Source organism: Mixophyes fleayi, chromosome 3 (genome assembly GCF_038048845.1).
Source record: "Mixophyes fleayi isolate aMixFle1 chromosome 3, aMixFle1.hap1, whole genome shotgun sequence".
In the NCBI taxonomy this organism is placed as follows: domain Eukaryota; kingdom Metazoa; phylum Chordata; class Amphibia; order Anura; family Limnodynastidae; genus Mixophyes; species Mixophyes fleayi.
Genome location: NC_134404.1, coordinates 8,927,096 through 8,946,016, shown reverse-complemented (window position 1 = coordinate 8,946,016; position 18,921 = coordinate 8,927,096). Strand labels below are relative to the sequence as shown.

Below are 18,921 nucleotides of genomic sequence, written 5' to 3'. Positions count from 1 at the left end.
CAGCGGCTGGAGACAGGCGGTCACAGGACAGCCCTGAGCGGCCGAGCCCGGGGGCCTGAGACCTGTGTGACGTCACTGAGAACTGACAGGACCCTGAGACGGCGGAGAGCGGTGAGAACCCTGTAATATCCTATATAATACTCTGTATAATACTATAATACTCTATATAATACTCTGGTACTCTGTATAATACTTTATGTAATACTATAATACTCTGATACTGTATATAATACTCTGTTATATCATACTGCACACAGGAGAGCGGTGAGAACCCTTCAATACCGTATATAATACTCTGATACTCTGTATAATACTATAATACTGTATATAATACTATATAATATCATACTGCACACAGGAGAGCGGTGAGAACCCTGTAATATCCTATATAATACTCTGATACTCTGTATAATACTGTAATACTCTGTATAATACTATAATACTCTGTTATATCATACTGCACACAGGAGAGCGGTGAGAACCCTGTAATATCCTATATAATACTCTGTATAATACTCTATGTAATACTATAATACTCTGTAATACTTTATAATACTATATTATATCATACTGCACACAGCCACGTGGTTAGCATTGTATACATGTAGGGTGGCACAGTGGTTAGCATTGCTCTCACAGTTGTGGTGGCATCCTGGGAGAGGGGTCTGATATGAGTGATGTTGCAGAGCTGGGAGCAGCAGGATTGGACAAGAGATGGATGTGAGGACTGAAGGAGATGGAGGAGTCAGAATGACCCCCAGGCAGCGGTGTTGGGGGACAGAGGAGATAGCGGTACTCTCAGTGATAGAGATGTCAGGAGCATAGGAGACTCTTGATGGAGGGAGGACAATGAGTTCAGTTTCAGCCATGTTAAGTTTGAGAAAGCTTAAGGACATCCAGGAGGAGATGGCAGAGAGGTAACTGGACATCTGAGAGAGGAGGGAAGGGGAGAGATCAGGAGATGAGAGGTAGAGTTGCATTGTCTGTATAGAGGTGGTACTAGAGGCCGAAGGAACTGATGAGCTCACTCATGAGGTGGTCTACAGTGAAGACAAGCAGAGGGCCAATGACAGAACCATGGGGGACCCTACTGGAAGGATGGATTGGGGGGATACAGAGAACAAGTGGTTGGCGAACCATTAAAGGGTGGTGTCAGAAAGGCCAATGGTGTTAAGGGTGTGGAGAAGAAGAGGGTGATCCGTGGTGTCAGAGGCCGCAGAGAGATCCAGGAGGAGTAAAGAGAAATGGGCCTCTGGGTGGCTGAGAGAAGATCATTGGTGACTTTGGTGAAGGCAGTTTCTGTGGAGTGGAGGGAGCCAGATTGGAGAAGGTCAAGAAGGGAGTTGTCAGAGAAGTAGCTGCTGAGACGGCTGTATACGAGCTGCTCAAGTATTTCGGAGGCAAAAGGGGCGATTTATTATATTACATAATACTACACACAGGACAGCGGTGAGATCCCCTATAATACTATATATATATTACTATCATACTATAAATTGTACAATACTGCACCAGCAATAATAATGAATACTGTACACAAGAGGACCGGTGACACCGTATAATGCTCTGTAGCACTATACCAGTAATAACGCATACTACACACAATGCAGCGCGAGTGGGGACCATTAATACATAATAGTAATAATATATACTACTATAGACTATACTATACACAGTTACCCTGCTAAATTTGCACAATACTGCACACAGCCATGTGGTTAGCATTATATACATGTAGGGTGACAGTGGTTAGCATTGCTGTCTCACAGCTCTGGGGTCAGTGGACATACTGCTAGGTTAATTGGCTACTGATCACAATGGGGAGGGGGGATCAGGAGTGGGTATGAGCCCCAAACCTGTGAGGACCGAGGTCCCTCCCTACTTGTCGTTTCTGTGTGGCAGAGAATCCAGTAACATAGTCCCACGGACAGTCCAGAGACAGACGCACACTGCACCTGGTCAGATTGTAGAGCTGCAGTCTGACCGTCCACTGTACAGAACCAGGACAGATCTTACTATCCATGTCTCTGGCCTGGACCACACTCTGGGCTATGCACTAAGTCTGTGGGCTCTGAGTGGCTGGAGTTCAATTCTGGCACTTGCTCAAATGATGAGACTAGGGGGTAAATGTATGAAAGTCCGTTTTTTTCAACTTGCCGGAAATCTGCGGCTTTGCAGCTAAAATTTAAAGCAGCGATGGCTTGTAAAGGCAAGTTTGCCTTTACAAGCCATTGCCGCTTTAAATTTTAGCTGATTTCCGGCGAGTTGAAAAAATCTCGGCATAGTACATTTACCCCCTAGGTGTTACCTGGGTTAGTTGTGTCACAGTGTGATGGGGGCTGTATGCTCAGTATTAGAGGTAAGACATTGGGAGAGCCAGGTGACATTATAGCTGTAGGTCAGGTGGTATTGGGGGATGTATTACTGACATGTTACTGTTGTGTCACGGTGTGATGGGGGCTGTATGCTCAGTATTAGAGGTGGGACATTGGGAGAGCCGGGTGACATTATAGCTGTAGGTCAGGTGGTATTGGGGGATGTATTACTGACATGTTACAGTTGTGTCACAGTGTGATGGGGGCTGTATGCTCAGTATTAGAGGTGGGACATTGGGAGAGCTGGGTGACATTATAGCTGTAGGTCAGGTGGTAATGGGGGATGTAGCACTGACATGTTACTGTTGTGTCACAGTGTGATGGGGGCTGTATGCTCAGTATTAGAGGTGGGACATTGGGAGAGCCGGGTGACATTATAGCTGTAGGTCAGGTGGTATTGGGGGATGTAGCACTGACATGTTACTGTTATGTCACAGTGTGATGGGGGCTGTATGCTCAGTATTAGAGGTAGGACATTGGGAGAGCCGGGTGACATTATAGCTGTAGGTCTGGTGGTATTGGGGGATGTAGCACTGACATGTTACTGTTGTGTCACAGTGTGATGGGGGCTGTATGCTCAGTATAGGAGGTGGGACATTGGGAGAGCCAGGTGACATTATAGCTGTAGGTCAGGTGGTAATGGGGGATGTAGCACTGACATGTTACTGTTGTGTCACAGTGTGATGGGGGCTGTATGCTCAGTATTAGAGGTAGGACATTGGGAGAGCCGGGTGACATTATAGCTGTAGGTCAGGTGGTATTGGTGGATGTAGTACTGACATGTTACTGTTGTGTCACAGTGTGATGGGGGCTGTATGCTCAGTATAAGAGGTAGGACATTGGGAGAGCCGGGTGACATTATAGCTGTAGGTCAGGTGGTAATGGGGGATGTAGCACTGACATGTTACTGTTGTGTCACAGTGTGATGGGGGCTGTATGCTCAGTATTAGAGGTAGGACATTGGGAGAGCCGGGTGACATTATAGCTGTAGGTCAGGTGGTATTGGGGGATGTAGTACTGACATGTTACTGTTGTGTCACAGTGTGATGGGGGCTGTATGCTCAGTATTAGAGGTGGGACATTGGGAGAGCCGGGTGACATTATAGCTGTAGGTCAGGTGGTATTGGGGGATGTAGTACTGACATGTTACTGTTGTGTCACAGTGTGATGGGGGCTGTATGCTCAGTATTAGAGGTAGGACATTGGGAGAGCTGGGTGACATTATAGCTGTAGGTCAGGTGGTAATGGGGGATGTAGCACTGACATGTTACTCTTGTGTCACAGTGTGATGGGGGCTGTATGCTCAGTATTAGAGGTAAGACATTGGGAGCCGGGTGACATTATAGCTGTAGGTCAGGTGGTATTGGGGGATGTAGTACTGACATGTTACTGTTGTGTCACAGTGTGATGGGGGCTGTATGCTCAGTATTAGAGGTGGGACATTGGGAGAGCCGGGTGACATTATAGCTGTAGGTCAGGTGGTATTGGGGGATGTATTACTGACATGTTACAGTTGTGTCACAGTGTGATGGGGGCTGTATGCTCAGTATTAGAGGTAGGACATTGGGAGAGCCGGGTGACATTATAGCTGTAGGTCAGGTGGTAATGGGGGATGTATTACTGACATGTTACTGTTGTGTCACAGTGTGATGGGGGCTGTATGCTCAGTATTAGAGGTAGGACATTGGGAGAGCCGGGTGACATTATAGCTGTAGGTCATGTGGTAATGGGGGATGTAGCACTGACATGTTACTGTTGTGTCACAGTGTGATGGGGGCTGTATGCTCAGTATTAGAGGTAGGACATTGGGAGAGCCGGGTGACATTATAGCTGTAGGTCAGGTGGTATTGGTGGATGTGTTACTGACATGTTACAGTTGTGTCACAGTGTGATGGGGGCTGTATGCTCAGTATTAGAGGTAGGACATTGGGAGAGTCGGGTGACATTATAGCTGTAGGTCAGGTGGTATTGGGGGATGTAGTACTGACATGTTACTGTTGTGTCACAGTGTGATGGGGGCTGTATGCTCAGTATTAGAGGTAGGACATTGGGAGAGCCGGGTGACATTATAGCTGTAGGTCTGGTGGTATTGGGGGATGTAGTACTGACATGTTACAGTTGTGTCACAGTGTGATGGGGGCTGTATGCTCAGTATTAGAGGTAGGACATTGGGGGAGCCGGGTGACATTATAGCTGTAGGTCAGGTGGTATTGGGGGATGTATTACTGACATGTTACTGTTGTGTCACAGTGTGATGGGGCTGTATGCTCAGTATTAGTATTGCTGTACTACCACTCTGTAAGGTTCTGCAGAGGTTATGTGGTGCCCAGTACATTAATGGTAATGTGTTATGATAAAGATAATATTGCAGAGTATTCCGGCTCTGGTGACTTGTGTGGGTGCCGGGCCCAGCACCTGGGTAAATGATCGACCTTGACTCTGCGACCTTCCATTATTCACATTGTACCACGTGATGCTGGACAGGAATTGGGGGAAAGGTTGTGAAGGAGAATTGGGGGAAAGGTCACAGTCTGGAGAATCATGACTGGCATCCTAATGCAGGAGGGGGTGGGAGGAAATCTAATACTTCCGGCATTGTCATGTTTACCTCCTCACTGCTGGGTGTCTGCAGAGTGCTTTCTGCTGGCCGGTTCTTATTAACGTGTATCTGTACAGCACGAGATGCACCGCTGATCAGAATATGTCATCATTCAGATCGGTCCTTGTCCCAGTGGAGCTCACAATCTATATGCCCTAACACACACTATAGGGTTAATTTTGTCAGCTGCCAAGTAACTTACCAGTAAGCCTTGGAATGTAGGAGGAATCTGTACAAACATTTGTGTTATAAATGTTTCATGGACTCTGGAAACAAACCCTGTATAATATTCTGTATCCAGGGCTGGCACTGCTGCCAAGCGAGCCTGGGGGGCACATAATACACTGCAAGAGTGATGCAATGTTTTATAGGAGGGTAAAAATGTCACTTATTGGTGCCCCCACACTGGGCGTCTCTTCTCACCTGACGGAGCCGGCATCCTCTTGTGTGTGTCTGTCGGTGATACGCTGACTGACTGGCACTGGGCTATGATGTCACACTCTGAGTGGGGGGGGGCACTGGTGCTGACCTTGGGGTATATTTACTAAACTGCAGGTTGGAAAAAGTGGAGATATTACCTATAGCAACCAATCAGATAATAGTTATCATCATCATTTATTTATATAGCACCAACATATTCCGTAGCGCTTTACAATTGGGGACAAACATAGTAAACTAATAAACAAACTGGGTAATCATTTATTTAGTACATTCTACAAAATGACAGCTAGAATCTGATTGGTCTCTTGTCTTTGTATGAGACAACAGTATTCTGAACTGCACCAGCATTGATCTAACAACTTGTCTTGTTCCAGCAGGATCCAAGATGGCCTTAATGTTAAGACAAAGTGTCCGATGCCTCCCAGCAGCTTCCAGATTCAGTAAGTAGACTCCGCTAGTTGTTGTACCCGGCATACAGTAGTGTACTATACTGACAATCATATCTGTAGCCTATACCATTCCATTGTCTTATCCATGTTTTCCAAATAAGCCCAGTGCTATATGGGTTCTGCCACCTTATGATGTGTTTTCAGCAGTCATTATGGAGGGCGAGAGAGGGGTGCTATCTATGTATATTATCCTGTCCAGGGTTTGCACGCAACATCTTTATATCCACCAGCCCTCCCTGGATCCCGGCTGTCTTTTCTTAGTCACATTCAGGTTGCTTGAAATGTACAACTACAATTATGTGTTTTATTTCTCTCTCAGCCGTCCGATCCATAAGCTGCTCTTCCCACCTCCAGTCTCCAGGTAATTGCCGTATTAGATATTGTTCTCTGTTCTTCGTTTTACCAAATATGCAGAATGTCAGATCCCTACCAAGCAGAGCCGTCGCAGCATTCTGGGACTTGTAGTACTACAGACGGCACTGTGTTACCAAAACCTATTGCATGCATTCCCTCCCTCTCCCAGTGTAGGTGTGAAGGGGGCACTGAGACCCCCGGCCGGTATGTCCCCTAATCCCTGTACCACGTCCATGACCAATAATCGTACCCGGCTATAAAGCCGTAAGACAAACCCTGTAATTATTAAGTGTTTACTCTCCCGCTGCACCTGACACCATAAGGCTCAGAGTCCCTATAACTCATATAAATATATTTATGTACTGTGTATATAGAGAACCACAGACTAACATGCCATATAGGCTTCTGTATGGATATGTTATTTTGTTTTACATCTTTCTTGTTCTAGCTGTTCAGACAAAGAGTAAGAAGACTCTGGCCAAGCCGGGTGTTAAGAACGTGGTGGTGGTGGACGGGGTCCGCACCCCGTTTCTGCTCTCAGGAACCACGTAAGTCCTTTGTTGTTCTCCCATCACACGGTTCGTGTGATCCGACTAATAATACTCATCTGTCTGACATCATCCAAGCTGTGTGACCGATAGAGACGTTATCCTGGGTAGTGGGTCTGGGTCCCTGAGTAGGACTCTTAGGGGGAAGGTGTTCAGTTGTTGGTGCTGCTGCCAGAGGCGGACGTGTGATGATGGACAGGGGAGTGTCAGTAATATGTACACGCTGCGGTTGTGTAACCTGCCTGCAGGGGGTAGATGTGTTCACGCCTCAGTTTGCACATGTATTGGTAATCATTAACCTGTTGTTTTCCGTCTTGCAGATACGCAGACTTGATGCCGCACGACTTGGCCAGGACAGCATTGCAGTAAGTGGTTTGTAATGTGTCTCTGAATAGCCGCTCTCCCTCAGTGCCAGCACTCTGTGTACTTCTCACCATCCTGCAGAAGGGTCAGGTTAGACCAGAAATGTTCTGTGTCTCGCTTCAACCATGTTATAGCCTTTTTCCTCTAGGGGGCGCCAAGTATATGTATATCCTGTTTATTACTTAAGGGTAGTATAAATTAGTATGTGTTCTATGCTGGCAGTTTGTCTATACGGTGCTGTTGGGCAGAATAAGACCGATACGGATCAGCAGCAGAGTGGGAATGTTGAGTCCACAGAGCTTACAGTCACTGACCTCCGCAGTTCTGATTTCTGTAATTGACTTCCCCCGTAACAGTACCTTTTGCAGCTAAGCTGGTACTGCGTTTTTTATTTGTCATATATTTGTTGGGCTGTGACCTGCGTTGGTCATACAATGAATAGTATTATATATAATGCAGTGTCCACTATGTGTTTTGTGTATGTAATCAGAGGGTTGCTGAATCGTACCAGCATCCAGAAAGAATTGGTGGATTACATTGTGTACGGGACTGTTATCCAGGAAGTGAAGACCAGCAATGTCGCCCGTGAGGTGAGTCTTCTCTCTCCCTGTTCCTGTAACATTGGTCAGAGATCCTGAGAGCGGCACTCGGAATGTTACAGACACTGTATAACTTTCTCCCGTCTCCCCCCAGGCTGCTCTCGGGGCCGGTTTCTCTGATAAGACCCCAGCTCACACAGTCACCATGGCGTGCATCTCCTCCAACCAAGCCATGACCACAGGTGAGCATCGCCAATGACTTGCTCAGCGTAAATGTATCGGGCACGGTCCCGATTGTCCCATAGATCTTCAGGTTGTCTATTCCTGGTACTGATATCTGTCTGATCTGACCAGGGGAAATACATGGGGGTTATCATCTCACGAGAGCTGTGTGTTCAGGTCTCTAGCTACCTGCATGTGATTGTAACACATGTTTGCGCATGTTATGGCTGGTTGGGTGTTCGAGTGCTCTATATACTACAGACATGTCTGTGTCCCATTCCAGTGCTAAGTTTATATAGAAGATATCGTACATGTTTTAGGATATTATGGCCACAGAAAAGCTTTAGAGGGCCACGTCTGACATCCATGCTCCTACTCCTTTATTCTCATGTATCTGTTGTCTTGTCCACAGCCTTCGGTCTGGTTGCGTCTGGTCAGTGTGACGTGGTAGTTGCCGGCGGTGTGGAGTTTATGTCCGATGTCCCGATTCGGCACAGCAGGAAGATGAGAAAAATGATGCTGAGTATTAACAAGGCCAAGGGCCTGGGGCAGAGACTGTCTATGTTGTCCAGGATCCGGCCTGACTACCTGGCACCAGAAGTAAGGAGAGAATAAGCTGTGCGGTGCTAGCCGTGTCTGTGCTGTAACCTGCAGGTTCTCCAGGTCATACAATGCACCATTTACTATGTATCATCAGGGAACGCTCTATTACCCCCAGCTGCTGGCTGTGGTGCTGTAACCTGCAGGTTCTCCAGGTCATACAATGCACCATTTACTATGTATCATCAGGGAACGTTCTATTACCCCAGCTCCCGGCTGTGTAACCTGCAGGTTCTCCAGGTCATACCATGCACCATTTACTATGTATCATCAGGGAACGTTCTATTACCCCAGCTCCCGGCTGTGGTGCTGTAACCTGCAGGTTCTCCAGGTCATACAATGCACCATTTACTATGTATCATCAGGGAACGTTCTATTACCCCCAGCTCCCGGCTATAGTGCTGTAACCTCCCACCTCGCACCCCTCCGCTCTATACTCAATGCGGCTGCAAGACTCATCTTCCTTTCACGCTGCTCCTCCTCTGCCTCCCCTCTCTGCCTTGCCTTACACTGGCTCCCTTTCCCCTACAGAATCCTTTTCAAACTCCTTACCACTACGTACAAGGCTCTCTCTCAGTCTACTGCCCCTTACATCTCTAACCTCCTCTCCATTCACACTCCTGCCCGCTCCCTACGCTCAGCTAATGACCGCCGCCTCTCCTCCACTCTTATCACCACTTCCCACTCCAGAATCCAAGACTTCTCCCGTGCCGCCCCCCTCCACTGGAACGACCTCCCTCGCTCCATCCGTCTCTCTCCTAATCTGTGCTCCTTCAAACGAGCACTCAAAACTCACCTGTTCCTTAAAGCCTACCAACCTTCTACATAACCCGCATCTCCTCCAAACGTTCTACCCTCTCTCCTCCCGGTCCCTCTCCCCACACTTCAACTTCCTCCAATTGTGTCTGTTTCGTTCACCCACCCTTAGGATGTAAGCTCGAATGAGCAGGGCCTTCTTCCCTCTTGTCTCCATACCTGTTCTTCTACTCCGCCTCTACTGCATTAACCTGCCTGGAGTTTCTGAAGCATTGGTATTTTTGTTTATTGTTCTGTACTGTTTTACCCTGTATAGTCTACTGTTTGTACTATGTGCGGCGCTGCAGAAATCTTGTGGCGCCTAACAAATAAATGATGATGATAATAATAATAACCTGCAGGTTCTCCAGGTCATACAATGCACCATTTACTATGTATCATCAGGGAACGTTCTATTACCCCCAGCTCCTGGCTATAGTGCTGTAACCTGCAGGTTCTCCAGGTCATACAATGCACCATTTACTATGTATCATCAGGGAACGTTCTATTACCCCCAGCTCCCGGCTATAGTGCTGTAACCTGCAGGTTCTCCAGGTCATACAATGCACCATTTACTATGCATCATCAGGGAACGTTCTTCCTCCCCAGCTCCTGGCTGTGTAACCTGCAGGTTCTCCAGGTCATACAATGCATCATTTACTATGTATCATCAGGGAACGTTCTATTACCCCCAGCTCCTGGCTATAGTGCTGTAACCTGCAGGTTCTCTAGGTCATACAATGCACCATTTACTATGTAACATCAGGGAACGTTCTATTTCCCCAGCTCCCGGCTGTTGCTGAATTCTCCACCAATGAGGTGATGGGACACTCCGCAGACAGACTGGCAGCAGCTTTCGCTGTCTCCCGGACAGAGCAGGACGAGTATGCGCTGCGGTCTCATTCTCTGGCCAAGAAAGCGCAGGACGCTGGGCACCTGTCTGATGTCATCTCCTATAAAGTGCCAGGTGACTACCAGCCCATCAGCTGTCAGTGTGTCCTGTGAGATGTGATCCCAGAGTAATGTATAATGTGTGGCAGCAATGATATACAATGCCTGACGTGGTGACTGCTGTATGTCCTGTGCACGCTTAGCAGCCTGTTCAGTGACAATATGGAGGCCGATGACCACTAGGCAGTCACATGGCCTGGCCCAGCCAATAGGAACACAGACCCTGAGCTACTCGCATCCTCCACTATGTATAAGCTGTAAAACGCTTCTCTGAAACTGCCTGTAAGCGGCATCCTACATACATGTAGATGTTACTACAAGTTCAGACCTGGGGGTAAATGTATCAAGCTGAGAGTTTCCAGCAGGTTTGAAAAGTGAAGGTGTTGCCTATAGCAACCAATCAGATTCTAGTTACTTATTTAGTACATTCTACAAAATGACAGCTAGAATCTGACTGGTTGCTATAGGCAACATCTCCACTTTTCAAACCCGCCAGTAAACTCTCAGCTTGATACATTTACCCCCTGGTGTATGAAGAGCAAATATATGACCAGATTAAATGCTCTTCTTTTACGAAGGAAGATAAAATGCAGTTTATTGACCAGTCGTCTGCGGTAGTGACGTTCATGTGCTGGATGGAAGTGATAGATGACTCCTGATTACACACCCTTACATTAGACCGTGCATTGGATCTTTCCTCCGTTCTATTTTATTGTCCGGCCTTATGGAGGATCCCAATGTTTGTAAATGTATCCCGTGTGGCCCCGTGTCCTCTCCCGTGTGGCCCCGTGTCCTCTCCCGTGTGGCCCCGTGTCCTCTCCCGTGTGGCCCCGTGTCCTCTTCCGTGTGGCCCCGTGTCCTCTCCCGTGTGGCCCCGTGTCCTCTCCAATGTGTGCTGAACCCTCTCTGTTTCCAGGTAAACAAACTGTTGATAAGGACAACGGGATCCGTCCCTCGACCATGGAACAGTTGGCAAAGCTGAAACCGGCTTTCATCAAACCTCACGGCACAGTGACCGCGGCAAACTCCTCGTTTCTGGTAATAATTCTGTTAGTCGGTGACACTCATTACATTCACCTGAGACCGCACCCGGCGATTGGTCTAGGAAGCTGCGCTGGGGGTATGATGATTAATGCAGCTGTCACGTCTGATTTATTCTCTACTTGCAGACGGACGGAGCTTCAGCGGTTTTAATTATGTCTGAGGAGAAAGCGCTGGCCTTGGGGTACAAGCCTAAAGCCTATCTGCGGTACGTAACATCCAGCATACGTTATATTATAGGTGTGACATCCCCCCCGCAACTGTGATTGAACTGTGCTTCTTCCTCACAGGGATTTCGTCTATGTGTCTCAGGACCCCAAAGATCAGCTCCTGCTTGGGTATGTACCAACATGGACGGGGCAGATCTCATCACTGTCTAAGAACGTGTCCCTTAGTGAGAGGGAAGAGGATGTGACGTGGATATTGTTGTGTGGGGAACAAATGAGTTGTCTACATCAGAACATGATGACACTTGTCCTGCCTTGTTCTCTCTTCTCTGACTGTAACTGGTATATGTCTATTTCAGCCCGACCTACGCTACACCCAAAGTGCTGGAGAGAGCCGGCCTGACCCTGGCCGATATAGACGTCTTTGAGTTCCATGAAGCCTTCGCTGTAAGATAAATGCAGGTTTCATACATACATGTATATAGGAGATTCATGTATCCTCCTAGTTACGTGATGAGTTCCGCACGCGGTTCTACTATGCGCTGTGTGTTCCAGTATTATTGTACATGAGGTGACGGCTGAATAGCTTGCATTATGTAACTGTAATCTCTCACAGCCCCCTACCATCCCATATGTTTCCTATACACACATTACTATGTCATGCCCCGTCCTGTAGAACCTAACGGCGGAATGTGGTCACCCTTACCCACAATGCACCGGGAAAGGATGCAGGTGTGTTATAAACATCAGGGAGACGTTGGCCCAGCTCATCCCACCCACAACCTCTCTTACACTTCTGGTCTTTTAGGAAATGAAATAGAACTGCATTGTGACCATCGGCCATCTGTAGTATCACTAGTATAATTGTTCTTGTGATTAGTGCCATGGCCGCGTGGGTTATACCTTGTGTAACACTCTGGGTATACAGTGAGACAGACACTGCCCCTAATACCACCTAGGAAATAAACAGTTTGTTCCCCTGGAAGAGCTGGGACTGTAGACAGTAGACCTGTCCCAGGCAGGTTGTACGAGCTGCCAGTAAGCTGATGGTTCTGGAAACAGGGATGTATGAAAAGTCCACTGCATGTAGGCAGCTTGTCATAGAGCGTACACCTTACACATACAGGCACAAAACACGTTTCACACGCAGCTACATACGTGTACGGCGCTTACACACCCCTGATCCGCCTCTTCCAGCGCATGGGGCAGCGTGTTGGATACGTCGAGCTAATAATACCGGTGCAAGCAGAGCGTCCCTGGATGGATGTGGGGTCCCTGGTGAATATCACCCCACTGTCCTCCCATATTGTATTTATTTTTTGTGTGTTTTGCTGTATATTCATTTAGCGTTCTATAGAGTTGTAAAATATTTTATAGATTTGTATTAAATTTATGAACGAAACACTCGTGTCATAATACGGGACTGTGTACTGAGAGTTTAGTGTTAGAATGGAGCAGTCTCTTACGAATGGTGTATTCACACCTGAACACACCTTTGTGAATATAACCGTCTTAGGGAGATTTTTCCACTTTTTCTTATTTTTGAAAACAAACCACCAGAAACATTCACCTCTTGTTACTTCCTTCCGGTGATTTTGCTAAAATTCATCAACTTCTATAATGATAAGAATACAGATGTCTGGTATAATCGTTACCCGATCTCTTCCTGGTGTCAGAAACTACAGCAATCGTTCCTAGGATGCGACATGTACATGACCTGTATTATGGTCATCCAGTGCTATATCTGGTACCATGACTGCACTGTGTATCTGTGCACAGATCATGGGGGTCAGTCTTAGTACATACAGCACAGTTCTCTCCTGTACATGGCTGTATTATGGTCACCCAGCAGTATGACCTGTGTTATATCTGATACTATGACTGCACTGTGTATCTGCACAGATCATGGGGGTCAGTGTTAGTACATACAGCACAGTTCTCTCCTGTACATGGCTGTATTATGGTCACCCAGCAGTATGACCTGTGTTATATCTGGTACTATGACTGCACCGTGTACTTGTGCACAGATCATGGGGGTCAGTCTTAGTACATACAGCACAGTTCTTTCCTGTACATGGCTGTATTATGGTCACCCAGCAGTATGACCTGTGTTATATCTGGTACTATGACTGCACCGTGTACTTGTGCACAGATCATGGGGGTCAGTCTTAGTACATACAGCACAGTTCTCTCCTGTACATGGCTGTATTATGGTCACCCAGCAGTATGACCTGTGTTATATCTGATACTATGACTGCACTGTGTATCTGTGCACAGATCATGGGGGTCAGTCTTAGTACATACAGCACAGTTCTCTCCTGTACATGGCTGTATTATGGTCACCCAGCAGTATGACCTGTGTTATATCTGGTACTATGACTGCACCGTGTACTTGTGCACAGATCATGGGGGTCAGTCTTAGTACATACAGCACAGTTCTCTCCTGTACATGGCTGTATTATGGTCACCCAGAAGTATGACCTGTGTTATATCTGGTACTATGACTGCACCGTGTATTTGTGCACAGATCATGGGGGTCAGTGATTGTACATACAGCACAGTTCTCTCCTGTACATGGCTGTATTATGGTCACCCAGCAGTATGACCTGTGTTATATCTGATACTATGACTGCACCGTGTATCTGTGCACAGATCATGGGGGTCAGTGTTAGTACATACAGCACAGTTCTCTCCTGTACATGGCTGTATTATGGTCACCCAGCAGTATGACCTGTGTTATATCCGATACTATGACTGCACTGTGTATCTGTGCACAGATCATGGGGTCAGTGTTAGTACATACAGCACAGTTCTCTCCTTTCCCTGTCTGAGTGTTGACATGTCAGGCAGTCGGTACACATGTCTGCTGCCAGTCTACTTATGTAAATGACGCTATTTGCACAGGGTAATTCAGTGTAAAGATAGAGCCACCTGCTGGGAATCCACAGGACGTTTAAAGGGACCCAGTGATAATACAGCGACTTAGTATTCCCAGGAGCTGCTGTGATTACCTTGTTATATCCAAGTCCTGTACAGACAGATGAGCATATTAAATGCCTTATAATAAGGTCTTTGTGCTGTCTAGTAGGGGCACGTGTGTACGCTGCTTGGGCGGCCCAAGAGAACCACAATATCCTTTATTTCCATACACGGAGAGTCGCCCGTATGACTGTGTAGGACGGGACACTTTACTTATGCTCATGTCTAATGTACATAGCGTGACCGCACTATGACGGAGAGATTTAATTGGGGAACATTTTATTATGTGTTGTGGACACTTGTCCCAAGCGCTGCTCTCAGCATTTTATAAGCGGCTCATGCCATTAAACTGCCCGTGTGGCGTGCGCTCTTTATTACTCAAGGTAATGTTTGAGAGATTAGACTGCGCCTGAGATTGGGGCATTTAAAGCGTCTGTGTGATACCACACACTACGTGTCACCTTGTTATTTTCCTCTGCACACGCGTGTACGTACATTATAGATCGTGTTTGTATTTTTGCACAATGGTCCTCTGCATATTTCATTACACAAATATTATGTGAATGGAAGTAAATATTTATCCTTTTGAATCCATAAATAGTGGGGCCCTTGTCACCGCCACCTCTGTTATATAGAACTATCAGTTGGGTTGTTGGTGTCACGGTGAAGCTTCAACTTTGGACTTTACCGAATCCACCACTGGCCTTGTTGCAAGGTTGGTACAGGGCGAATGGACGGAGGACTTTGTCGGTGATGTTTAGGAGACATAACAAGCTATACAATGCACACTGACAGGAAGTGAGGTGTGCAACAGGAACCTGGGGTACATAAGGGTATCCTCATTCTAAATGACGTCTCTCTGGTCTACAGGGGCAGATTATGGCCAATCTGAAAGCTATGGATTCTGACTGGTTTGCACAGAACTACATGGGACGGAAGACTAAGGTGACTACATCAGCCGGATCTATCGGTACCTACTGATCAGACGGCATTAAGCTGTGTCTGATAATTACTGAATGAAGGTAGAATATAGAACATGTTTTGTTTCCCAGGTCGGAGCCCCTGCCCTAGAGAAGTTTAACACTTGGGGCGGATCCCTGTCGTTGGGCCACCCGTTTGGAGCTACAGGTTGCCGTCTGGTCATGGCGGCGGCTCACCGGCTGAAGAAAGAGGGAGGACAGTACGGGCTGGTGGCAGCGTGTGCCGCAGGCGGACAGGTGAGTGCGCCGCCGTGAGGTTTCTGTTCCAGCACTAGGCGGGGGAGGTGGAAATCGCAAATAGAAACTGTGTTTAAATAATTATGCTGAATGTAGTGTTTTATACCAGAGAGTAAGTACGTTATTAGAAATCTGATGTATGCTGCGTTTTCTCTGTTTTAATAGTGTTGACATTAATATTTTTAGTGCGGTTAATATGACAAGGAGCCACTGAAGTGTATTGCATTGCTAGTAAGATTCGCATGACACTCATTGTGTGTGTATAACCTGTACGCGTGTTTACACGCTATCCCCTGAGGATCCGCTGCTCTGTAATTGGTTATTTAAGCAGTTATTCAAAAACAGTAAATGTGTGTTTAGGGCTTTCTATTGTGCGGGAGGATACTCCCCTGCAGCTTATGACGATATATATTACCAGCAATACTTACAGCTCCTCTCCCTCTACTCCTAGTCTTTATGTATGTGCCTCTCGCTGCGTATTTATAGTTTCGGTTGTTTGACCAACTTTACAGTATCAGAGTGTTGACCTGTCATTGTGTTACCTCCCTACAGGAGAATTCTCTGAGATCGGCCTCTCTCGCTTAAACTGTCTGTAGTATTAGTAGTTCTTTTTTATATCTAGGTATAAGAGACACACGTAAGATGTTGTAGAGGGATCAACATTTTGAGGGAAATAAATAGATTTATTTTTTTTCTTTATAGATAAAATCACATTTAGTCCCTTTTTTATTGTACATTTGACATCACTTTCCCTTTAATATTAAATAACTAGAATTGTGATTTATTTTACTCATTTATTTTGCAAGAGAATAGTAGCTAATCTGGCTGTGAAGTATAAAAATAGTATAGCAGGGACATAATCCTTTCGTCGGTACCGAAGAATTGTAGTTGTAAAAGTTTTTTGTTTTGTAAACCAGAGAGCAAAAAATGGGATCAATCGATAAACTTGACTTCATACTATAAATGACCTGAGAACCAGCGTTTCATGAATGTTTGGTTGCTAGTTAATGGTTGTGATGGTAGTCATAGACTGTATGATGGGAGTGAGTTCTCTGTACAGCGCTGCGGAATCAGTGGCGCTATATAAATAAATGACGATGACTATTATCTTAAATATTGTTTCTACCCAAACACAATGACTGCCTCCATTGTGTGTAGGTAACAAGGGCACTTTAAATATCTTAGCAGTGAGATGATTGCTGTTGTCCTTTTTTCTCTTTTTAATTAGGAATTTCTTATTGGGCCACTCCCAGTGTGACAAAAAATGGTCCGGCGTCTGCTGGGTACTACAGCGTTGTTAGTGTTATCTGCAGTTATCATGTTTTTTTTTCTTCTTGCTAATCCATCCTTCATGAGCAAGACCTGCCCTTATATGTGTATAATTCTCTGTTGACTGGTGCTAATGTACTTATACTTTTTTTTTCTTCCTCTTTTAGGGACACGGAATCATTGTAGAACTTTATCCCCAGTAATAAGAAGCTTAAAATACTGTATGAGCCTAAACACGAGATGAATGCACTAATAACTCAGAATCTATGCCTCCCATTGAGGAAAACCTTGCAGCACTGTAAATATATTTGTTTTTTAGTGGCCTTGTCTGCAGTTTGGAAATGAATAACCGATTTGTACGGAGCACACAGCAGATTCTGCTAGCATCGTTCTGTTATCTAATCCTGGCTGGGAGCCTGGCAGGAGCCCATGGTGGTGCCATGCTTTTCTATGCAATGTGGAAGGAAAAGGGGGTCTTGCTTTTGTACAAATGATGAATTATTGCTCAGGTTGCTTTATAAAACCTGTAGAGCACACACCTTTTTGGGAATGATCTTGTAAGAAAATTAATAAGTGTGTCGCTCTCTCCCCAGGAAGTGAGAGAACCTGAATTGAAGAATTAATAATAAAAAAAAAAAAAAATTAATTAACTGTGTCCTGGTTTTATTTTGCATAAAAATGTTTAGCCCCGAATGCTAACTAGAAACTATCACTTTGTGCCAACCAATGCCTTTCACTCTGGGTCAGACTAAGTAATAAGAGGCACAGGATTTATACTGTTACTGGTCAAAATGACGGCAAAAAATAAGATCACTTTGGACCAAACAAATGGATAGAAATTTGAGTATTTGGAATAGTAAAGCTCGTTCTAAATGGTAACTCACATAAAAATATAAATAAACCAAACAAAAGAAGCTGAAGAAATTATAAAAATCCAGTCAGTAGGAATAGTCATTTACAAACATTTTACCAAATATGTGGGGTAATGTTTGGAGGACTGTGTGTGTGGTGTGTAGCTGTGCCGAGGTGTGTGTGTGTGGTGTAGATGTGTCGAGGTGTGTGTGTGTGGTGTAGCTGTGCCGAGGTGTGTGTGGTGTAGCTGTGCCGAGGTGTGTGTGGTGTAGCTGTGCCGAGGTGTGTGTGGTGTAGCTGTGCCGAGGTGTGTGTGTGGTGTAGATGTGTCGAGGTGTGTGTGTGTGGTGTAGATGTGTCGAGGTGTGTGTGTGTGGTGTAGATGTGTCGAGGTGTGTGTGTGTGGTGTAGATGTGTCGAGGTGTGTGTGGTGTAGCTGTGCCGAGGTGTGTGTGTGTGGTGTAGATGTGTCGAGGTGTGTGTGGTGTAGATGTGTCGAGGTGTGTGTGTGTGGTGTAGATGTGTCGAGGTGTGTGTGTGTGGTGTAGATGTGTCGAGGTGTGTGTGGTGTAGCTGTGCCGAGGTGTGTGTGTGTGGTGTAGATGTGTCGAGGTGTGTGTGGTGTAGCTGTGCCGAGGTGTGTGTGTGTGGTGTAGATGTGTCGAGGTGTGTGTGGTGTAGCTGTGCCGAGGTGTGTGTGGTGTAGCTGTGCCGAGGTGTGTGTGTGGTGTAGCTGTGCCGAGGTGTGTGTGTGTGGTGTAGATGTGCCGAGGTGTGTGTGTGTGGTGTAGATGTGTCGAGGTGTGTGTGTGTGGTGTAGATGTGTCGAGGTGTGTGTGGTGTAGATGTGTCGAGGTGTGTGTGGTGTAGATGTGCCGAGGTGTGTGTGTGTGGTGTAGATGTGTCGAGGTGTGTGTGGTGTGGTGTAGCTGTGCCGAGGTGTGTGTGTGTGGTGTAGATGTGTCGAGGTGTGTGTGGTGTAGATGTGCCGAGGTGTGTGTGTGTGTGTGTGTAGCTGTGCCGAGGTGTGTGTGTGTGGTGTAGATGTGCCGAGGTGTGTGTGTGTGGTGTAGATGTGTCGAGGTGTGTGTGGTGTGGTGTAGCTGTGCCGAGGTGTGTGTGGTGTAGATGTGCCGAGGTGTGTGTGTGGTGTAGATGTG

General features: G+C 46.3%; 1 protein-coding gene across 4 annotated transcripts; it reads left to right on the top strand.

Annotated features, from left to right (window-relative positions):
- Positions 1 to 21: 21 nt before the first annotated feature.
- HADHB (hydroxyacyl-CoA dehydrogenase trifunctional multienzyme complex subunit beta) lies at positions 22 to 17,559 on the top strand. Of its 4 annotated transcripts, none has more exons than XM_075201069.1 (16): positions 22 to 111; positions 5,793 to 5,855; positions 6,184 to 6,225; positions 6,667 to 6,766; positions 7,087 to 7,131; positions 7,620 to 7,719; positions 7,823 to 7,910; positions 8,303 to 8,490; positions 10,072 to 10,252; positions 11,153 to 11,274; positions 11,406 to 11,485; positions 11,568 to 11,615; positions 11,804 to 11,891; positions 15,294 to 15,368; positions 15,476 to 15,640; positions 17,077 to 17,559. In XM_075201069.1, exons 2-16 carry the CDS (start codon positions 5,801 to 5,803, stop codon positions 17,110 to 17,112), a joined length of 1,413 nt encoding a protein of 470 aa, XP_075057170.1. In that variant the 5' UTR covers positions 22 to 111; positions 5,793 to 5,800; the 3' UTR covers positions 17,113 to 17,559. The 4 variants fall into 4 exon arrangements, with proteins under 4 accessions (XP_075057170.1, XP_075057171.1, XP_075057173.1 ...); XM_075201070.1 differs by having other exon boundaries at positions 53 to 111; positions 5,790 to 5,855; XM_075201072.1 differs by having other exon boundaries at positions 101 to 122.
- The last annotated feature ends 1,362 nt before the right edge of the window (positions 17,560 to 18,921 follow it).

Excerpts from the sequence above, each read along its gene's own strand:
- HADHB (XM_075201069.1), top strand. The coding sequence starts at position 5,801 with ATGGCCTTAATGTTAAGACAAAGTGTCCGATGCCTCCCAGCAGCTTCC. Across the intron at positions 7,132-7,619 it reads TTGGCCAGGACAGCATTGCA|AGGGTTGCTGAATCGTACCA; the intron begins GTAAGTGGTTTG and ends GTATGTAATCAG. Across the intron at positions 11,892-15,293 it reads AGTTCCATGAAGCCTTCGCT|GGGCAGATTATGGCCAATCT; the intron begins GTAAGATAAATG and ends TCTGGTCTACAG.